Source organism: Athene cunicularia (genome assembly GCF_003259725.1).
Source record: "Athene cunicularia isolate RWA chromosome 1 unlocalized genomic scaffold, athCun1 chr1_part2, whole genome shotgun sequence".
NCBI lineage: Eukaryota > Metazoa > Chordata > Aves > Strigiformes > Strigidae > Athene > Athene cunicularia.
Window position 1 is genome coordinate 16,814,665 of NW_020799092.1, and position 16,384 is coordinate 16,831,048.

Genomic DNA, 16,384 nt, shown 5'->3' on the forward strand with positions numbered 1-16,384 from the left:
AAAGAGTTACACTTCATTAAATATAAAGTCTGATACACCTGCTAGGTCTGTCTGAGTATTCAGAAAAGGTAGTGATTATCTAGTTTGAAAGGGCTTTTAAGTGTCAGCACAAGTGCAGTACTCAAACCACGTTGCATTTGACCTTGGCTCAACTTGGTGATGTTTGATGGTTTTTTATATATCTGAGAGAACAGTAAGCATATTCATGTTTTGCTTTCCTGCTTACTCTTCATTTACTTTGTGTTATGCTTAAGTTTTATCCTTAGGTGAAATATAAGCCTCCTGTGTTAAAGAAATTACTGTAAAAACACAAAGCCTGTCTCTGCTTCTACAGAGGAGAGGCAGTTTCTCTTTTTCTTTCATGGGTTTTTTTTTGGGGGGGTGGGGAAGGTGGTCAGATGTCCATTATAAGCTTTTGTGGTGGAAAAGTATATGAAGGCATTTATTCTCAAAAGATAAGGGGTTTTAATATCTGAGGTTCATGTGTTTCTTAAAACACCTTTCAGTGTGAACTTGCTGTTCACTTACATTATAAAACAGAATATTTATTTTTACAGAATATTTATTTTTAGGCATTCTGTTGCTTATTCTTGTTCCTGTAACAGCTTTTGACACCGAAGAACAGCTCCTTAGATGGTTATTGCTATAAATGGTAACCATTTACTAGTGTTCAAATTTCACAAAAATCTCTCTTAGGAGGAGGAGGAAAAATTTTTTTTTTTTTTTTTTTTTTTTTTTCTCTGTACTGAATAGGTTAGCAAGCATTACTCTTAAGAAACTTGGCAGTTTCAATACCAGATAATGTTTCCTGGGAGCAGAAAATTTGCTGCTGGGACTAAAATGGTCTAGCAAAATGTTAATGTTTTGTTACTGTTTATTTTATGGACTCACCTTCTTCCCCTTCTGTCTTTTTTCCCCTTAAATAAAGATAATTTTTATGGTGGGACGAGGATACCTATCACCAGACCTCAGCAAAGTACGGAGCAACTGCCCGAAAGCTATGAAGAGACTAATGGCAGAATGTTTAAAAAAGAAAAGAGATGAGAGACCCCTTTTTCCACAGGTGAGAAATATTCCTCTTTTATTCTCAATAGACTTTACAATTCAAATATTAAAACCAAAGATCAGTTATGAACTCACTGCTGAAATTTTTTTTATTACTGCTATAGCACTCTTCTTAAGAGTACTTGTTCAGTACCTGGTGAGTGCTGTTTAATTAGAAAAGTTTATTTTCAATTTGAAAAGCAGGTATTAAAATGACCTGTGTAGTTGGAAAAGCATTTGTGTGTTGGAGAAAGTTTCAACTGGGAGATGGTATCTAATTGCAATTATTAATTTCACTAATTAGAACTTGGTGTATTTTCTCAGAAATCTTTATACGCCCCTCCTTGCTCTCCCCAAAACTTTATGAAGGGAATAGTTTTGTCACAAAACTTGATGTATCGTGCCTGCTGAGGGAGGTTTGGATTCTAAAGGCTTGGAAGAGGACCTTTTTGTTTGGTTTGTTTTGAAGCGTTTTCAAAAACTAAGGAGCTCCCCCTGCTGTCTTTATGGTAAATGGTATTCAGCAAACTGCTGCCAAAGCTGCGTTTATTTGCAGCAATGGTGGGTATAGGTACTAGTGCATAAACAAGGAGGCAAATAAAAGGCAACTATGTTCATTGTGCTTACAGAAGGAAATCAGTATACCCTTTTAAAGGGAAAAATTAGATAATTTCTTCCAAAAATGTCCTCTTCAGCTTTTTGAGGATGTAAACGTCAGAGTGCAATGCAGTAATCTATTTTTTAAAGTTTGTTTAAATTTGTGTATAAATATTTTTCTGTAGCTAATTGATGTTCTGCCTTTGATTTTAACAGAATGTTACAACTTTGGAACAACAGATTTGATCACTTACTTTCTACTTGTTTTAGATTCTTGCCTCCATTGAGCTTCTGGCCCGGTCATTGCCAAAAATTCACCGCAGTGCATCTGAGCCCTCATTAAACCGGGCTGGCTTCCAGACAGAGGATTTTAGTCTATATGCTTGTGCTTCTCCGAAAACGCCCATCCAAGCAGGGGGATACGGTGGGTTTCCAGTACACTGAAAAGAAATGTGAAAGCATGTGCCTGTGTGTCTGTGTGCTGGTGTGTTTCTGTGAGTACAACGCATGTGTACGTTCTCAGTTCCTACCAGCTGTGGGTTTAAGGTTTACTGACGGAATGAAGACTCACTTCCTAACGTTGGGCATTGAATGTCCCAAGTGCACAGTCTGTGTTGGTGAGGAATGCCCTGGAAACAGCTTGCACAAGAAGAATTATAAGGTCACATAAGAGAAATGGGAAAAGTCACTTCAAAACAAGCAAAAATCCTTTTAAGGTCATTGGGTGTCATTTTTGCTTGTCTCTGTCATTTTTGCTGAGTTTATTAATTGGAATTAGTTACTCAGGAGTGTATTTGATTTTAATCTACTCAAGCTACGGTGTGTGGGGGTTTTTTTCACTTTGGTTGAGGTCATTATATTTGAGCAGTAGGCTTTAGATTCTTCAGTAATGTTACTCATATGTGGGCAACAGTCAGAAAAACAAACTTAGCTTCAGAGCTGAGCACAGTCAAAACTTCTTGTGGTCAACAGAAGTGAGCAGATACAACACAGAATCCAAAGAAGGACCTTAGTGATATGTGACTTATTTTGAAAGCTGAAGTTTAAAATAGTGCTGTTTAGAGACCATCTCTTCCTGCAGAGGAGTGGTTACGTGGGGATTTTCTTAATTTTTATTTTTGCCTAAATACTCTGACCTGCCATAGTTTAGACCATCTCAAAATCTCCTATTACAACATAGAAGAAATTCTGAATCTGCTTTTGCTGAACTGCAAGAATATTACTGGTAATGGTGTCTGTATCCTTCAATTAGCATAGCTTTAAAAAAAGTAAATCTCGAGCATAACCAAATACTTTGAAAGAAAAAGTCTGCTAACACCCATAATAGGAAAAGAGGATTTGAAAAGCAGTTGTTTTCATGGAAATCAGTATTATACCGTGAATTCTGTTAAAATGAAAGATTTTAATTAAGATTGTTAAGAATACCACTAAACATGCTTCTGTTCAGTGACGAATTGTTCACTTCCATATAAATGTTGCTAGGTTGTCTAGAAGTGAATCAGACTAGATATCTAACTGACAAAGCTAGACACCTTACCAAGATCCTGTCAGCTCACTGTAAAGATTGTATTTTTCTCTGCAGCATTCCTCTGGAGCAGGTGTATCAGAGTAGTATTTCAGGTTATATCAGTCTTTGATGTCAGCTATGAAAATAGTAATTTTATTGGCTGTGTTCTTGCATATTTTGAAATTCGTTATGTGGTTTTGTTTATTTTAAACTGCTAAGCTAATTTTCACAGATTCTTCTGCATTGGAAACAAGCTATTGCTGCTCTTGTTAAGACTTCAAGGGCCGGGAATGTTCTTGATGGCTTCTGATTTTCATACTTGTAGAGGAGTTTGCATGTTGCTAGCAATTTGAAATAGATCAGAAATTCAAAAAAGGTTTTCTTTTCTGCTGTCTGGCAACTGAGCTTTTTAAAACAGGAGGCAGAGTTAGAGACCTTGAAGAGATGTCGGCAATTCGTACATTTTCTAGCCAGATTCTAAGGGTCTTTTTGGCTTTTGCTGTTGGAACTAACTTTTCTCATTTTGTTAGTCAAGAAGACTCAGCTGTTGAAATCTATCTCTGTCGAAATAGTTATGGAGGGTGAAATTTGTTACTGTTTTAGAAAATGTTTCCCATCTTTCTGGTAGTTTCACCTCATTTTGGCAGGCTTATCTTAAAATGAAAACAGAATTTAAGTGTGTTTTTCCACTCCTATTCATTTTTATTTTTTTTTCTCCATAGTGAGGAGGAATGCTTCTTAAGTTTTGGGGTATAGTATTCAGTACAGGCTATGATGCCCATCTCAATCAGAGCAGGAGGGTGCTGCTGGGTCTCCTGCAGAATCTAGAAATGTGGTATCCCACACGGAAAAGGCTTAACCACACAGGGAGCTAGAGGGTGCAGAACCATCATTGCTGCCCTGCCCAGGCTTACTCTCTTTCAGGTCTGCCAGATCAATTCAAACAAGTTATTCCTTGGACTAGTATTATCCTCCTTGTTAAGATTGTTCTGTGCTTATAGGAATTACAGTTATGGGGAGAAAATTGCTGCCATCCTTAGACACATTTGGCCCCATTTTCTACTGTACAGTGTGTTAGACTTCTTCCTGTGTCACCTGTTCTTACACATCAAGCGTGGTTCAGGATCCATGGCCATAATGTGATCTTAGCTTCTCGCTAAACATTTTATGAAGCCTGAAAGGAGGCTGGGTTTAGTGGATCTTTAACTTTATCTGACATAAAAGCATTTAGGGATTTAAGTTCTGTAGTTTGCTATTGCTGCTTCAGTGAGATTTGGGAACACATATAGGATGAAGTTGTCTAAATACACCTGGGAATTTGGGTCAGTGTTCTTCAAAATGCAACTCAGCTGTATTGTTTAGAAACTTTAAAACTTTTTGGTCCTGAAAACAGGCCTGTAGGATCCCAAGCTTTTCTGGAGAGGTAGTTTATACTATATGAGATTCCTTTTTTCTTTACTTCTCTGTATCTCAGTATAGAAACAAAATCTGTCTTAGTACTTTATAGAATGACCAGATCCTCGTAAACACTGTTATCCACATCAGTGTATGTTCCATATTCTTATTTAGCTAGTGTGTGGTATCCATCCTAGAAGATCAGCAGAAGATCCAACAGAAACTGTCTCTTTGTCATACTTTTTCCTGTGTCCTTGAATGTAATCCAGTCAAGGTGTTGGGATTTGGTGTTTCCCTTTGATGTCAGTTATTCTCTACTTAATAGATAAGGCTGGCACAGGTCTGGAAGGGAACTGTTCTTCTCCGTACAGTTCTTCTGAGAAACAAGGTATCTACCCCAGGATAAGGAGTATAGTTAACATGCTGTGTATATCTTAATAACCTCATAAATCCAGGTAACTTATAAATTTGTGAGTAGAGATTGGTAACTGCATCTTAAATCCTTCCAGGAATCGGGCAGCAGGTTCGTTCAGAAGGCACCCTTATAACATACTCTTTGGACACAACATGAAAGAACCTGATCATCTCTTTAGTACAGACTTTTTGAAAGTGTGCATTTAAAGTAGTTTCCACTTGCTTTACGTGTAATGAGCATGAGAAGACGGTAGTCACTGACTTGAAAGGGTTCTGCAAGAAGTGTAGGTCTTCAAATGTTATCCATCCTTCGGAAAGGAATTTCTTTGTTACCAGTCTAAGAAAGTATCTGGAGTTCTGATTGGTAAAAAGTGCATCAGATGTCTGGCTCACAATGGATTAAGATGTCTGCTGGGTTTGGGGTTTTTTTTCACATCCCAAATTGCTAAGTATGTGATTTCATAGCTTCATGGTAAGCTTATCTCGTTTGGAGCAACCGCAGTCCAGCTTCTTACCCTTGCACTGGCAGATGCTCTCCAATTCCATGAGTCCATTCTGTGCAGTTGAGTGGGTTCCCCTCACCATCAACAGAGCAGCTCTCCAAAAACTGTTTAGAAAACTCTTCTTGCCTACCAGCCTGAGCTAACATTTGCAAGGTCAGCTCCTTGAGCCATCTTGCCTCAGGGCCAGATAGTGCCAGTGTGGCACAACGGGCAGGTCACTGCCTTACAGCTCAGGTCAGGAGGGAGAGTGGGATTATAGTAGTCCCATTTTAGATTATCATTGGTCATTACAGAACTGTGTTCAGAGGTTTAGCAGTGCAGAATTGGGATGATCCTGTTCCTGCAGGACAGGGCATACTGAGACATGTTCCTAAAGCTGTCTTCATTTTGTCCATTCACTGAACTGAGGCAAGACCTTCCTGTCCTGCCAGAAAATGGTGAATTCACAGTTTCAGGTTACCTCATTTATGTATATGCATCTAAGTCTCAGAAAGAGAGGTTGCCTGTGTTCTCTCTCCCTCTCCTACAGATGAAGTTTCTTTTAGAAGATAAAAGAAACAGCTACAGATATTTTATATCTTCAGAACAGAAAGGTTGACATAAAGCATTTTAGCTGCTCTTGAGAAACTCCTGTCAACACCTAGCAGGATGGAAGATTACATGGATAGGTGTAGCCATCTACATTCCTCATTTAGGGAAAGCTGTTAACTGCATTTTATACATGTTCAATTGACAAAATCCCATTATTAGACGAATGTGTTACCTATTTCGGTCTCCTATTGATTTGAGATCAGATTAGCACCCGAACTTTGAAAGAAGAGATTTAGCATTAGCTTGTCAAAGAAAGTGTCTTTGCTAAAGTTTTATTTAAATGGCAGAAAAGTCTGAACATCACTTCTTTATAGCTACCATTCTGTCTTAAATGCTTCTTGACTTCTGATCCTGTTTTTGCATTGCCCTTTTCCAATTAATCATTTGTCTTTTTATCTTCCAGAATCTCTGCACAACTATTAAAAGCTGAATTATAACCAGAAATGGGCAGAAGGACAAGATGAGTAATGAGGGAGCCATCTCTTGTTTAGAAATTGATCTTTAATCAGCAGTTTAGGAAGGCAGACTGAAAAATAAATTAAGTAGAGCATGTTTTGAAAGTTTAACTAAGCATGAATATCGTTCTTAAAAATTAGCATCACAGGCAGTACTTGATGACTTTTTTTGTCCTTCTCTTAAATGAAAAAAAAGTACAAAAATTGAGGTGTTTTTAGAAGGTAATGTGAAAAGAGTTGAGAGATAGGTGAAATGTGTTAGAGAAACAAGAAAAATTTTCAAATATTCAGAGTATTTTAGAGCAAGGGTTTTATCTGTTGGGAAACTGGTAAATTAGACAATTAAATCCATCATGAAGTTTTTATTCTTTTGTTGTTATAACTTAAACCTACCACCACAGTGTATCAAGACACAGAGCTTGAGGTTTGTCACAGCATCCTGTGCCAGCCACTCCTAGTTTAGACCTTGGATGTACTCCCTTCTCATTTCCTACCATGCACAGAGCCCTCTCCACATGTTCTTCATGTTCCCTTAGATCAGCTGAATCAGCTGTTCCTACCAGGCCCTGTAGATGCCTTTTCTTCCCCCTTCTTGTGCAGACTGCTGATCACTCTTGGTTCTCTTCTTTATAGAGCAAGACATTCCATGGAATTAATGCTGTCGGCCTAAAATTCTGTTTGCAGGGATGTTTCTGATTTGTTTCCAATATTCAGAATAAGAATCTCAATGAAAAAAAAAAGCCAACAAAACACTTGCTCTTGAAAGGATGGAAGGATAAGAAGATAAGGAGCAATTCTTTGGATGTAATGGCATTCAACATTCTTATGTTGAACAGAACAAATAATCTCTTATGCCTGCTTGTCACTCCTTCATTATTAGAAGAGCTCTGAGGAGTGCTCTTAAAAGGACATAAACTAACGCAAAATTCACATGAAACCACGCTCAGGGAATTTATATGTATGTTTCTTTTTCTCTTGGTCATGAGTCCTTTTGGTTAAACACAGTTGGGACAACCCTCCCTAAAAATCCTATAGAATACAATATTGTTGCAGGTGGCAGGAAAATTTTGTGGCTGAAGTATAAGATTAAGAGGATGAATATCTTATGTTCAGCTTTTATTCAGTGTTCTGGCAAACTTCTTCAGATTTTGGGCAGTGATTTTACTCTATGCCATAGTTTAATCATCTTTGAAATGGGACTACTAGTCTATCTCATGGCATGCTGACACTAGATAAAATATGTAGAATTTCAGGACATCACTGAATGTGAAAGCATTGCACAGAATTATTGATTATTCAGTAATTCTGAAGGAAGTATGGGGTTGCTTTATTTGTTGTGCTCCCTATTAGCAAGGCCTAATTTCTGGTCTGGGAGTGAGTAGACAACCTCACGATTCTTATTTTTCTCACAGTAGGTTGCTATGTTGGTCTCTAAACCAGATCCTAGCCTTCTTTAATACTGGTTTAATATTCAGGCACTTTATATAGTCTTTAAAGGTTAATGGGTGTGTCAAATAGTCTTTGTTAAACCAGGTTTACCCCAGAACAGAAATTAGCTTGCAGTCTGACACATTTATTGCAGTTGTTGCTTTTCAGGAGGATATATGTGCAATAAGGAGCTTAAAGTGAAATTGAACTGACACATTTTATTTTCAAATGCATGATAAATTGGACTTTGCTTGAACTTTCAGACCTCTGTCTTGGGAAGAACGGGTACAGCTTGCTTTCAAGAAATTCTTTTTCGGTAAAATATGCTGGGTCTGTATTCAGTGTTCTCTCGCTATGTATTCTTTTATGCTTTAATTTTAACAGTTTGCATTTTTTAACATCTTTTATATTCAACCTGTTGTTCAACTAGTCTGGATAAAACCTCTGACCACCTAGTAACTGGAATCACTTTTTTTAAACCAAGCTCTTGTCCTCCCTCTACAGGAGAATTTGCAGCGTTCAAGTAGCCACAGCGCCATGGCAGCACCCACTCTGTTATTTAAGTCTTGTGTTCCTACAGTTTCTTAACATCAGAACTCTATTCTGCTCCGCAAAACCTAAAGTAATTTAGAAAAGATATCCATAAGCTTAAAAGTGGAGCAGAATGGAACTGCCAGTCCAACACAATGGGAAAAAATATCTTTTTTGGGAACCAGAATCCTCTGCTGCCAGTGTTTCTCCTTCAACACAAACCACCACGTGCATTTGGAGACCCGCAGTGGCTGCCTGTGCCGTTGGCATCATTCCCCGGAGAGAGGAGAGTGCACTCGTGGTTTGACTGTGGTGCTCGGGCATGAGGGGATGGAACTGCTGCTGCAACTTAGGAGACTTGCTTTGGATGGTCTGCCAGTCGGCTTTCTCCCTCTAACAACATCCCATCAGAGGCTGAAAATCTGATGAGTGCTAATTTAAGAGAATCATCTTCTGTTCTGATCTTTTTTCCCTGGTGTACTCACTGATTTATGGACAATGCAGTATCCCCTTTTCACTGTATTACTAATTCGAACACCTAAATATGTCTATATAATTGGGGTTTATTCCAGTAAAATTGAAAGTGTGGGGTGATGGGAGCTATAGAAGATGTTACTCTAAAGGCAAAGAGGTTAATCTGAAGGAAAAGGGGATGTTGCTGTACCTTTTTTCAGATTTACATTATCACTTCTTCAAAAAACAAACAACCACCACCAACCTTAACCTTTTTCCTTTTCCAGTATTTTCTTGGTGTGTGCATATACAACATCTTTTAGAAGGATTAGGTAGATCCGTCTTTTGTTGGTCCAGCAACAAACTGAAGTTTAAAAAAAAAAAAAATGTAGCGAGATTGTCGAGATTGTCCTCTCTCTTTTTTTTTTTTTTTTTTTGGTATCATATGATACAATGTATTTATCAAAGATGCTACCACAGCATCTGAAGTCTGTAGAGTTCCTGATACAGACTGTGAATGGTGTATGTACCTACTTTAAAAGTTTTATTTTAAACGAGGGTGCAGGTTAATGCCAGGTACCTTACCAATATGTAATGTTTTCATAAATGAGGAAAAAAGTTCTCAGGTTGAATTGAATACAAATACAAAACCCCCTAGAATTAGACATTCCGAAAATTATGTTTTGGTACTTTCAAGAGCTTTTTTTAAAGGATTTTTATCCTGTTAAACGTCCTCTGATAAGTGTGTGTGTAAATGTGGAGCATCTTGTCCTAATGGCAAGTTGTTAGATCAAAACAAAGCGGTACTTGCTGGATCCACACTGACTACTTCTCCTCTCATTGCTTTCTTCCCTGTCATCTCTTCCCTTCCGTTTCATCTTTCCCTTTTGTACACTTTGCAAACTAGGATGAAGGTGGCGGTATCTCCATTGGTGTCCTTTGTTTTCCTGTCCTCCAATCCTGGTTTTCAAATGGTTGGTAGCTTTTTGGCAAGTTACCCAGTCAGGGAAAAAACTCATAAAGTTCTTCACATCATTTACCTCTAGTAAAATATCTTGTGATGTGATCTGTTTGCAAAGTTCTCTGGTATGTGGTATTACATGTAAATTATTTGTACAGAGGCAAGTCAGACAACATTAGAAAGAAATTCAAGCTCAGACAAGTTTTCAGAATTTGATCCGTATCTGCCCTGTACCACTCCAGGTGAGGCAGGAGAACCAACCTGCCTCTAGCAGGAAGGTTCTTGCTGGTGGGAGGAGGGGAGTGTTAAACAAAATTGTGACAAATAAATGAAGGAGTTAAATGCGTGTGAATGTGGTGTCCATGCTAAACATTGGGGTGTATCGGGTGAGGACACTGTCCTTCCCTCCCTAGTAGAGTTGGACTGTTTCTGTCTGCAGAAGGGTGCTCCCAGGCGAAGGGAGAAATGCACATCGGTAATGGAACGTGCTCTTAAAACCCTGGAGTTCTGCGGTGTTGCTGGTAGTCTGTTATGTTTGTCAGTAAATATTTACTGGGGTTATAGGGACCAGACTAATTTGAAGTGGGAATTATAATTGAAATACTGTGTATTCATATTAATTCCACAAACATTAGCAAGACAGCAATAGTGAATGACTTAATAGTCACTACAAGAATGAAGTGATTCATGTTGGCACATGAATAAAATTGATTTTGTGTACAGGATGCATTTTTTTTTAAAAAAAAAAAAAAAAAGCACAAATTTTTTCTTGTCTGCTGTGGGTCTTCAGATGCTGTAAGGTTTTTTTCCTTATTGAGATTGGCAGGAATTTAAATAGTAGCAATAGCCACTTTCCAGTGTGGAGAAGCTAATGAGCAAGCGGTGGTGTGCAGATAGATGAAATCAGAGTGCTTGTGCTCCCTGGTGATCATCTGAGGCCACTGGGGTCAGCAGGCAGGTGAGAACACCTACAGATACAGACTCCCAGGGGGTGAAGTAGTCACTGCTCATTCTCCTTCCACCCCATAAATTGCTTCAACCCCTCTATGGGCTGTGGCCTAATTTGTACATGGCAGTCATACTGGAAATTAATGTTCTCTCAAAAGAAACTGTTATCGGAGCAAGTGTGTACAGGTGGTTCAACAGTCATTTGTTTCACAGAGCTTGTTAAAAGCCCTAGTTTCCTTCCCCAAGGTCATGCTGGCAGAATACATCTGCTAAAACATAACTGTTGGGAATTTCATTCTACCTTTGCTTAAAATGAACTTATTTTCGTGAAGATTGATTACCCATTAGTCTACAATATGCTTCTTGAGCCCGTAGGAAAAGCACAAGGAAAATTGCCATCCTTGTCCATGCAAAGCACTTTATAAGTAACACATGATCTCTGGGTTTTTTTTATTGGGGTTGGTTTGTTTGTAGTTTTGTTTTTCTGGTTTGGGTTGTTTTGTTTTTTTTCCCTGAGGAATGTGCAAGTTGTTTGGCTGCTGTTTAGAGAAGTCCTTTCAGGATGCATTTCTACTGGTTTTTACATTTATTTCACTCCAGATAGATGTAGTACTGTGTTTGTAAGAGGTCCCACGTAATACTCATGCAAAACTGTGGAAGAAATTTGGTTTGTAAATAGCTGAGATTATCATCTTTTCTATCTTTTTCTTCAGAGATTTTTTTGGATGTCTTTCATGCCATCAGAACCAGTCTTAAAGGTGCCCTGTAGATGTTTAGTTAATGAGGAGAACTGAATGCCCTGTATAGCAGCCGGATGAAGGAAGTAAACTGAAATGACCCACACATTCATGTCCCTTACACCAACTTTTCTGTAGTGTCCCAACCACAAACACATGTCATAGTATGGAAACGCTAGTATATATTTTGTGTACATGTGTTGGGGCAAACATCTAGACAGTCACACTGCTTTTAGCTCTACAGTATCTAATACCTAAATTATTTGCAAAACTACCAGTATCCAATCCCAGCTATTTGTATTTGTATGCATACACCTTACCCTCTGCCTTTCCTTTTCCATACTGTTAGAAGAGGCCTTTTATCTGTTGCATCTTACTTGTCAGTACGTGATTGTTTCCTGCAGCATATTTGCTGGAACTGGAACATTGTAGTGGAGCTTAAACCAAATGGTATGGCTAGAGGCCTAGTTGTTTTGGAAGTAATTTTTGAGTGAATTGAGTCCTATATGGCCCCAGATACAATTAGTTCAGTCATTTATAATTTTTTTTTGCTAAACTCATGTAGGTCATTAAATGAATCTACTTCTGGTTTTTATGCTTACCTAAATCATCTTTACTTGCACTTGAATGCTCTGGCAGCTGATGATGCAGCAGAATGTTTGCGGCCAAATACTGCCACCTTATCATGGCCTCTCAGCATCATTTGGATTAGTATGTGCTCATCAGAGGCAGAATTTGGCCTTCATATAAAATGAGTGAAATGCTGACTGTTGATAAATACCACATCTTTCCACAAACACCCAAACTGGGGGGAAAAATACACTGAAGAGCAACCATAAATAGGTTTGCTTCTGTGTTTGCCTGGTGATGTAAATGCATCCAGCATTTTACAGAACATTTGGGGGAAGCCAGATCCCCAGAAACCTCACAAACTATTACAAGCTGAAGTTTTGATAGCTGGAGGGGCTAAATTTAGGGAAGAAGCATGTAGACATTTCACACTTTTGCAGCCTATAGATTTCATTCCCTTCTTGACTGTGAGTGCAGCATGTGTAGCACAAACTATTCATAGTACTGTAGACAACATGTCTTCTGTCTGTTAAAAAAAGCATCACCAGTAGCACAATGCAACAGGCAAAGCTTCTAGGTACAGTCAAGTTCAGTAAAAGCAGTTGCATGAGTGGACTGTTACAGCATCACTTGAAGGTGTTCTGGTTTTCTGTTATGGATTTTATGTAGAAGTTTATGAAATGAACTTTGTTTACTGCAGCCTTGTTAATATGCATTTGCACTTCGTATTTGTTTTGGCATGCATTTTAAATATTTCTTCATTGCTTCGTAACTTCTTACCTAGTAAATAAAATTATCAGAAGAGCGGAGCAGAACCAAATTTTTAAAACTTTATCTTTGTATTTAAGTTTCCAGGATGCTAACACAGAAACTACTAAATCAGCACCATGACAGCAGTAAATAACTACGAAACTGTGGAAGGAGGAAACTTTAAAAACAGCAGAACATAGAGTACACCAAGAGTGAATTCAGATGAAAATTAGCACATCTCTTTAGAAAAGACAGCTACCACGACCCTCTGTTAAATGGCTTACATAGAGATCCCCCATACAGTCTTTGCAGTTTGCCAAATGATCATGTGCCTTTGCAACCTTAAAAAGTACAACAGAATGTAAACCAGGTGCTTTGTAACTAGAGCAGTGGCTTTGGTTTACTTCTAATGCAGTAGTTTTGTATATAGCTATTACTATAGATAGGTAGTTTGGAGTTGGTAAACTTCTGTAGAGGAGCAAGGAGGGCAGAGCGCATTCCCCAGAATACTCATTTCAGAGCTAGGAATTGAAGGATACCTAATTCAGTTACAGTAAAACTGCTGCTTGAAATTTGCTCTATTGAAAGTTAAATGAGGTTCATTTAATTTAAAGATAAATAAGCCCTCCTCCACCTCCAAAGACACAAAGATCTCATTAAAGAAAGGTAATAGAAAGAGGCCAAAAGTTACACTATCATAGCATCTTGGAATGAGATGGTAGATGCAGAATGAGCACTAGATAAGGAGAAATTGATGGCTAGACTCATGTAATCAAAGTCCACATGTATCAAACCATACAATTAATTCCTTGGTCCAGAAAGTGCAATTAATTTTGTTTTCTGGAATATCAGCAGGTTTCCTTGGTTCATCCTCAAGCCTCTTGCAGTTACTCTTCAGTGATCACATATTGTTATTGCACGTTAACAGTGGGAGATGGTAGGTGTCTTGTCAGCTGAGGACAACCAGTATGTTTGAATTTGATTTGTTCAGATTTCAAACTGGTTACGTAGACTTCTGGCAGTACCTACATACCAGTGTCATATTTCACCTACTTGTCCATAAAGGACAAAATAATAGGTTTTGGTATTAGTGCTTTTTCAGATCTTTTCTTTTTTGGGGCAAGACTTTGGGCATAATTGTAAATTATAAAGTTATGTTTAAATGGACAGTTCATATGAAATATGAGACCAATTTTAATTTGGTTTTGTTCCTTCTAGAAAGCAAAGTGTAAAACCATTTTATTAATGTTCCAGGAAGTATCTGGAATCCTTCTACCTACCCCAAATTCTACACTAAAAGTACATGTGAGAAGATGGTATTTTTGTCCTTTTTTCTTTTTTTTTCTAACAAAATCACAAATAAACTGTTTCCCTAAGAGAAGGGAGCTGATGGGTGTAGAAACTTCTAAACTACCTAGGCACTTGCTTTATAACATCACAGCAGCATGTTCAGCTCATCCAGCCTCCTTAAGAGCCAACAGTGGCCTGTCTGGTCATTTTGTCTAGTTTGTCACGTTTGCAGCAGCTGTACTTTAGAATAAGCCTTGTGTGGCATTGCTTTTGAGCAAGTAAACCATGAAAAATAACTTTGTTTTCTTTTTTTGTTTGGGTTTGGAAAATGGTTGGGTTTTGTTTTGATAAATGTCATTGTGTTGCATTTGTGTATTCACCCTAGTTGAAATCTGTCTGTGTGTTTGGGAGTTCAGTGGAACGTTAGGACAAGAAATGAAGCCTGCCATCTGGGCATGGATGGTGGATCTAGGGGGCAAAACGGACCAAACTTGGGTGTTGGGTTATTTTGGGATGGTGGGGGTTTCTGAGGGCATGATTTAAATTAACTCTGTCTAAAATAAAATGTAAGTGCAATAAATGTGCTTTTTTTATTCAAAGCTGTGAACCTTTAGGAAAAAAAAATCAAGAAAAAAATGCACATCATTCCTTCATGAGCCTTGTGTCCTACCTGCCTCCCCTTCCTCCCCCCTCTCCACACTTCTCAACTGACAGAAATCTGACAGTGGCCAACATGCATGTGTTGGCAACCCAAATTAATGTTGCTTTTATTCTGATCTTGCTTGTCAGGATTGGGGAAAGTCCTGCCCCTCCTTCTTGCCACCCTTGAAATCCCGTTGGGATCCAGTGCTGACCTGTGCCACGAGCAGGGTCTGCCCGTGTGGGTGCATGAGCCAGCCCACCCGCGCTGTGGTCATCCTGACTGCAAGTGCAGGCTTCCTCCTGGCCCTGCTGCCTCCAGTTGCAGCTTCCCTCCTCACCTCATTTCAGGTGTAGTGAGGGTCTCCCAGGGCTGAGCAGGTGACATCTTTATTAAGCAGTTGCAGAAGTAATCAGTCATCAGCTGCGTAATTGGATCCCTTTTCCCCTTTGTCAAACACACATGCAGGCTGGCCACTGTTGCCTTCTGTGACTCTGCCTTGTTTTGAAGGAGCAGGTATATGTGTTTGTAATCTGTCGTGCATTACTTGCACTGTCTCTCTTTCTTACTTGAGCGCAGGCTGCTTTTCCTAGATTAGGAAAGGTGCACTGGTCTCTTGGGAGGCTTCCACGAGAGGCACAATGCATGTGTTTCATTAAAAAATGATGGAAGGTGTAGCACTCGGTAGTTGGACCCCATGGGGGGGGTAAGAGAGGACTGGCTTGTTTAAAGTTTATAGATGTACAGATCTATATCCTTTAAACTTGATTATTTTTATATATAGTCAAGACAATGGCATTACCTCATAATACAGAGGCTTGTTTATGAGAGGCAAAGTATCTAGTAAGGAGAGGAAAGGGAAATTTATATAGATTTGATTTCTTTTTGTTTGTTTGTTTGTTCCTTAGTGCAATGAAATGGATGTCCCTCCAATTTAAACTCTGTGCTAACACATTCCTTTCAGCTGGTTTTGGTTTTGTTTTGTTTTTTTTTTTTGACCACCAGAGGTTTGCAAGGGGCTTAACTGCAGAGTAGAAGGTCCAGTCTGGTTACTTAAAAAAAAAAAAAATTGTGTTAGTAGATTTCCATAGCTGCTTTTTAAAATCTACAATGGAGTAATTGTTTTGAAACTTGTATTTATTTTTTAATTCATAACAAAATGTTTATTTTTGGTTTCTTGTTACATAGGTCATGGCAACTCCCCTTCTTTCCTTCTCAAGTTTCCCCTGTAATTGCCAATACAACTTATTTTTCTTGTTTGTTCCTTCCCTCTTTACTTTTGTTGTCCCTTCATTTGTACTTTGGAGTTTTTCTCATGTAAATTTGTACAATGGGAAATATTGTCCAGTTTGGTTAGAGAGCATGGAGAATTAAAACATATTAAAATTTGATAGCTGAAATCAGATTGAAGAAAACTATTTCTGTGTAAAGTTATTTAAAGAACTCTGTATTATATAAAAGGCAAAAAGTTCTATGTACTTGATGTGAATATGAGAATACTGCTATAATAAAGATTGACTGCATGGAAAAGTCTGAAGGAGATTGTTTACCCTGTAATTCAAAACTTCTC

At 38.4% G+C, this 16,384-nt stretch overlaps 1 protein-coding gene across 3 annotated transcripts in view; it reads left to right on the forward strand.

The window, feature by feature from the left end:
- The window catches only part of BRAF (B-Raf proto-oncogene, serine/threonine kinase), an 85,224-nt gene extending 70,426 nt beyond the window's left edge, over positions 1-14,798 (forward strand). For all 3 annotated transcript variants that reach the window (XM_026841030.1, XM_026841031.1, XM_026841032.1), the window contains 3 exons: positions 929-1,063; positions 1,912-2,065; positions 8,439-14,798. In XM_026841030.1, coding sequence (XP_026696831.1) covers positions 929-1,063; positions 1,912-2,065; positions 8,439-8,461 — 312 coding nt within the window. In that variant the 3' untranslated portion in view covers positions 8,462-14,798. The remainder of the gene's footprint in view (positions 1-928; positions 1,064-1,911; positions 2,066-8,438) is intronic.
- The last annotated feature ends 1,586 nt before the right edge of the window (positions 14,799-16,384 follow it).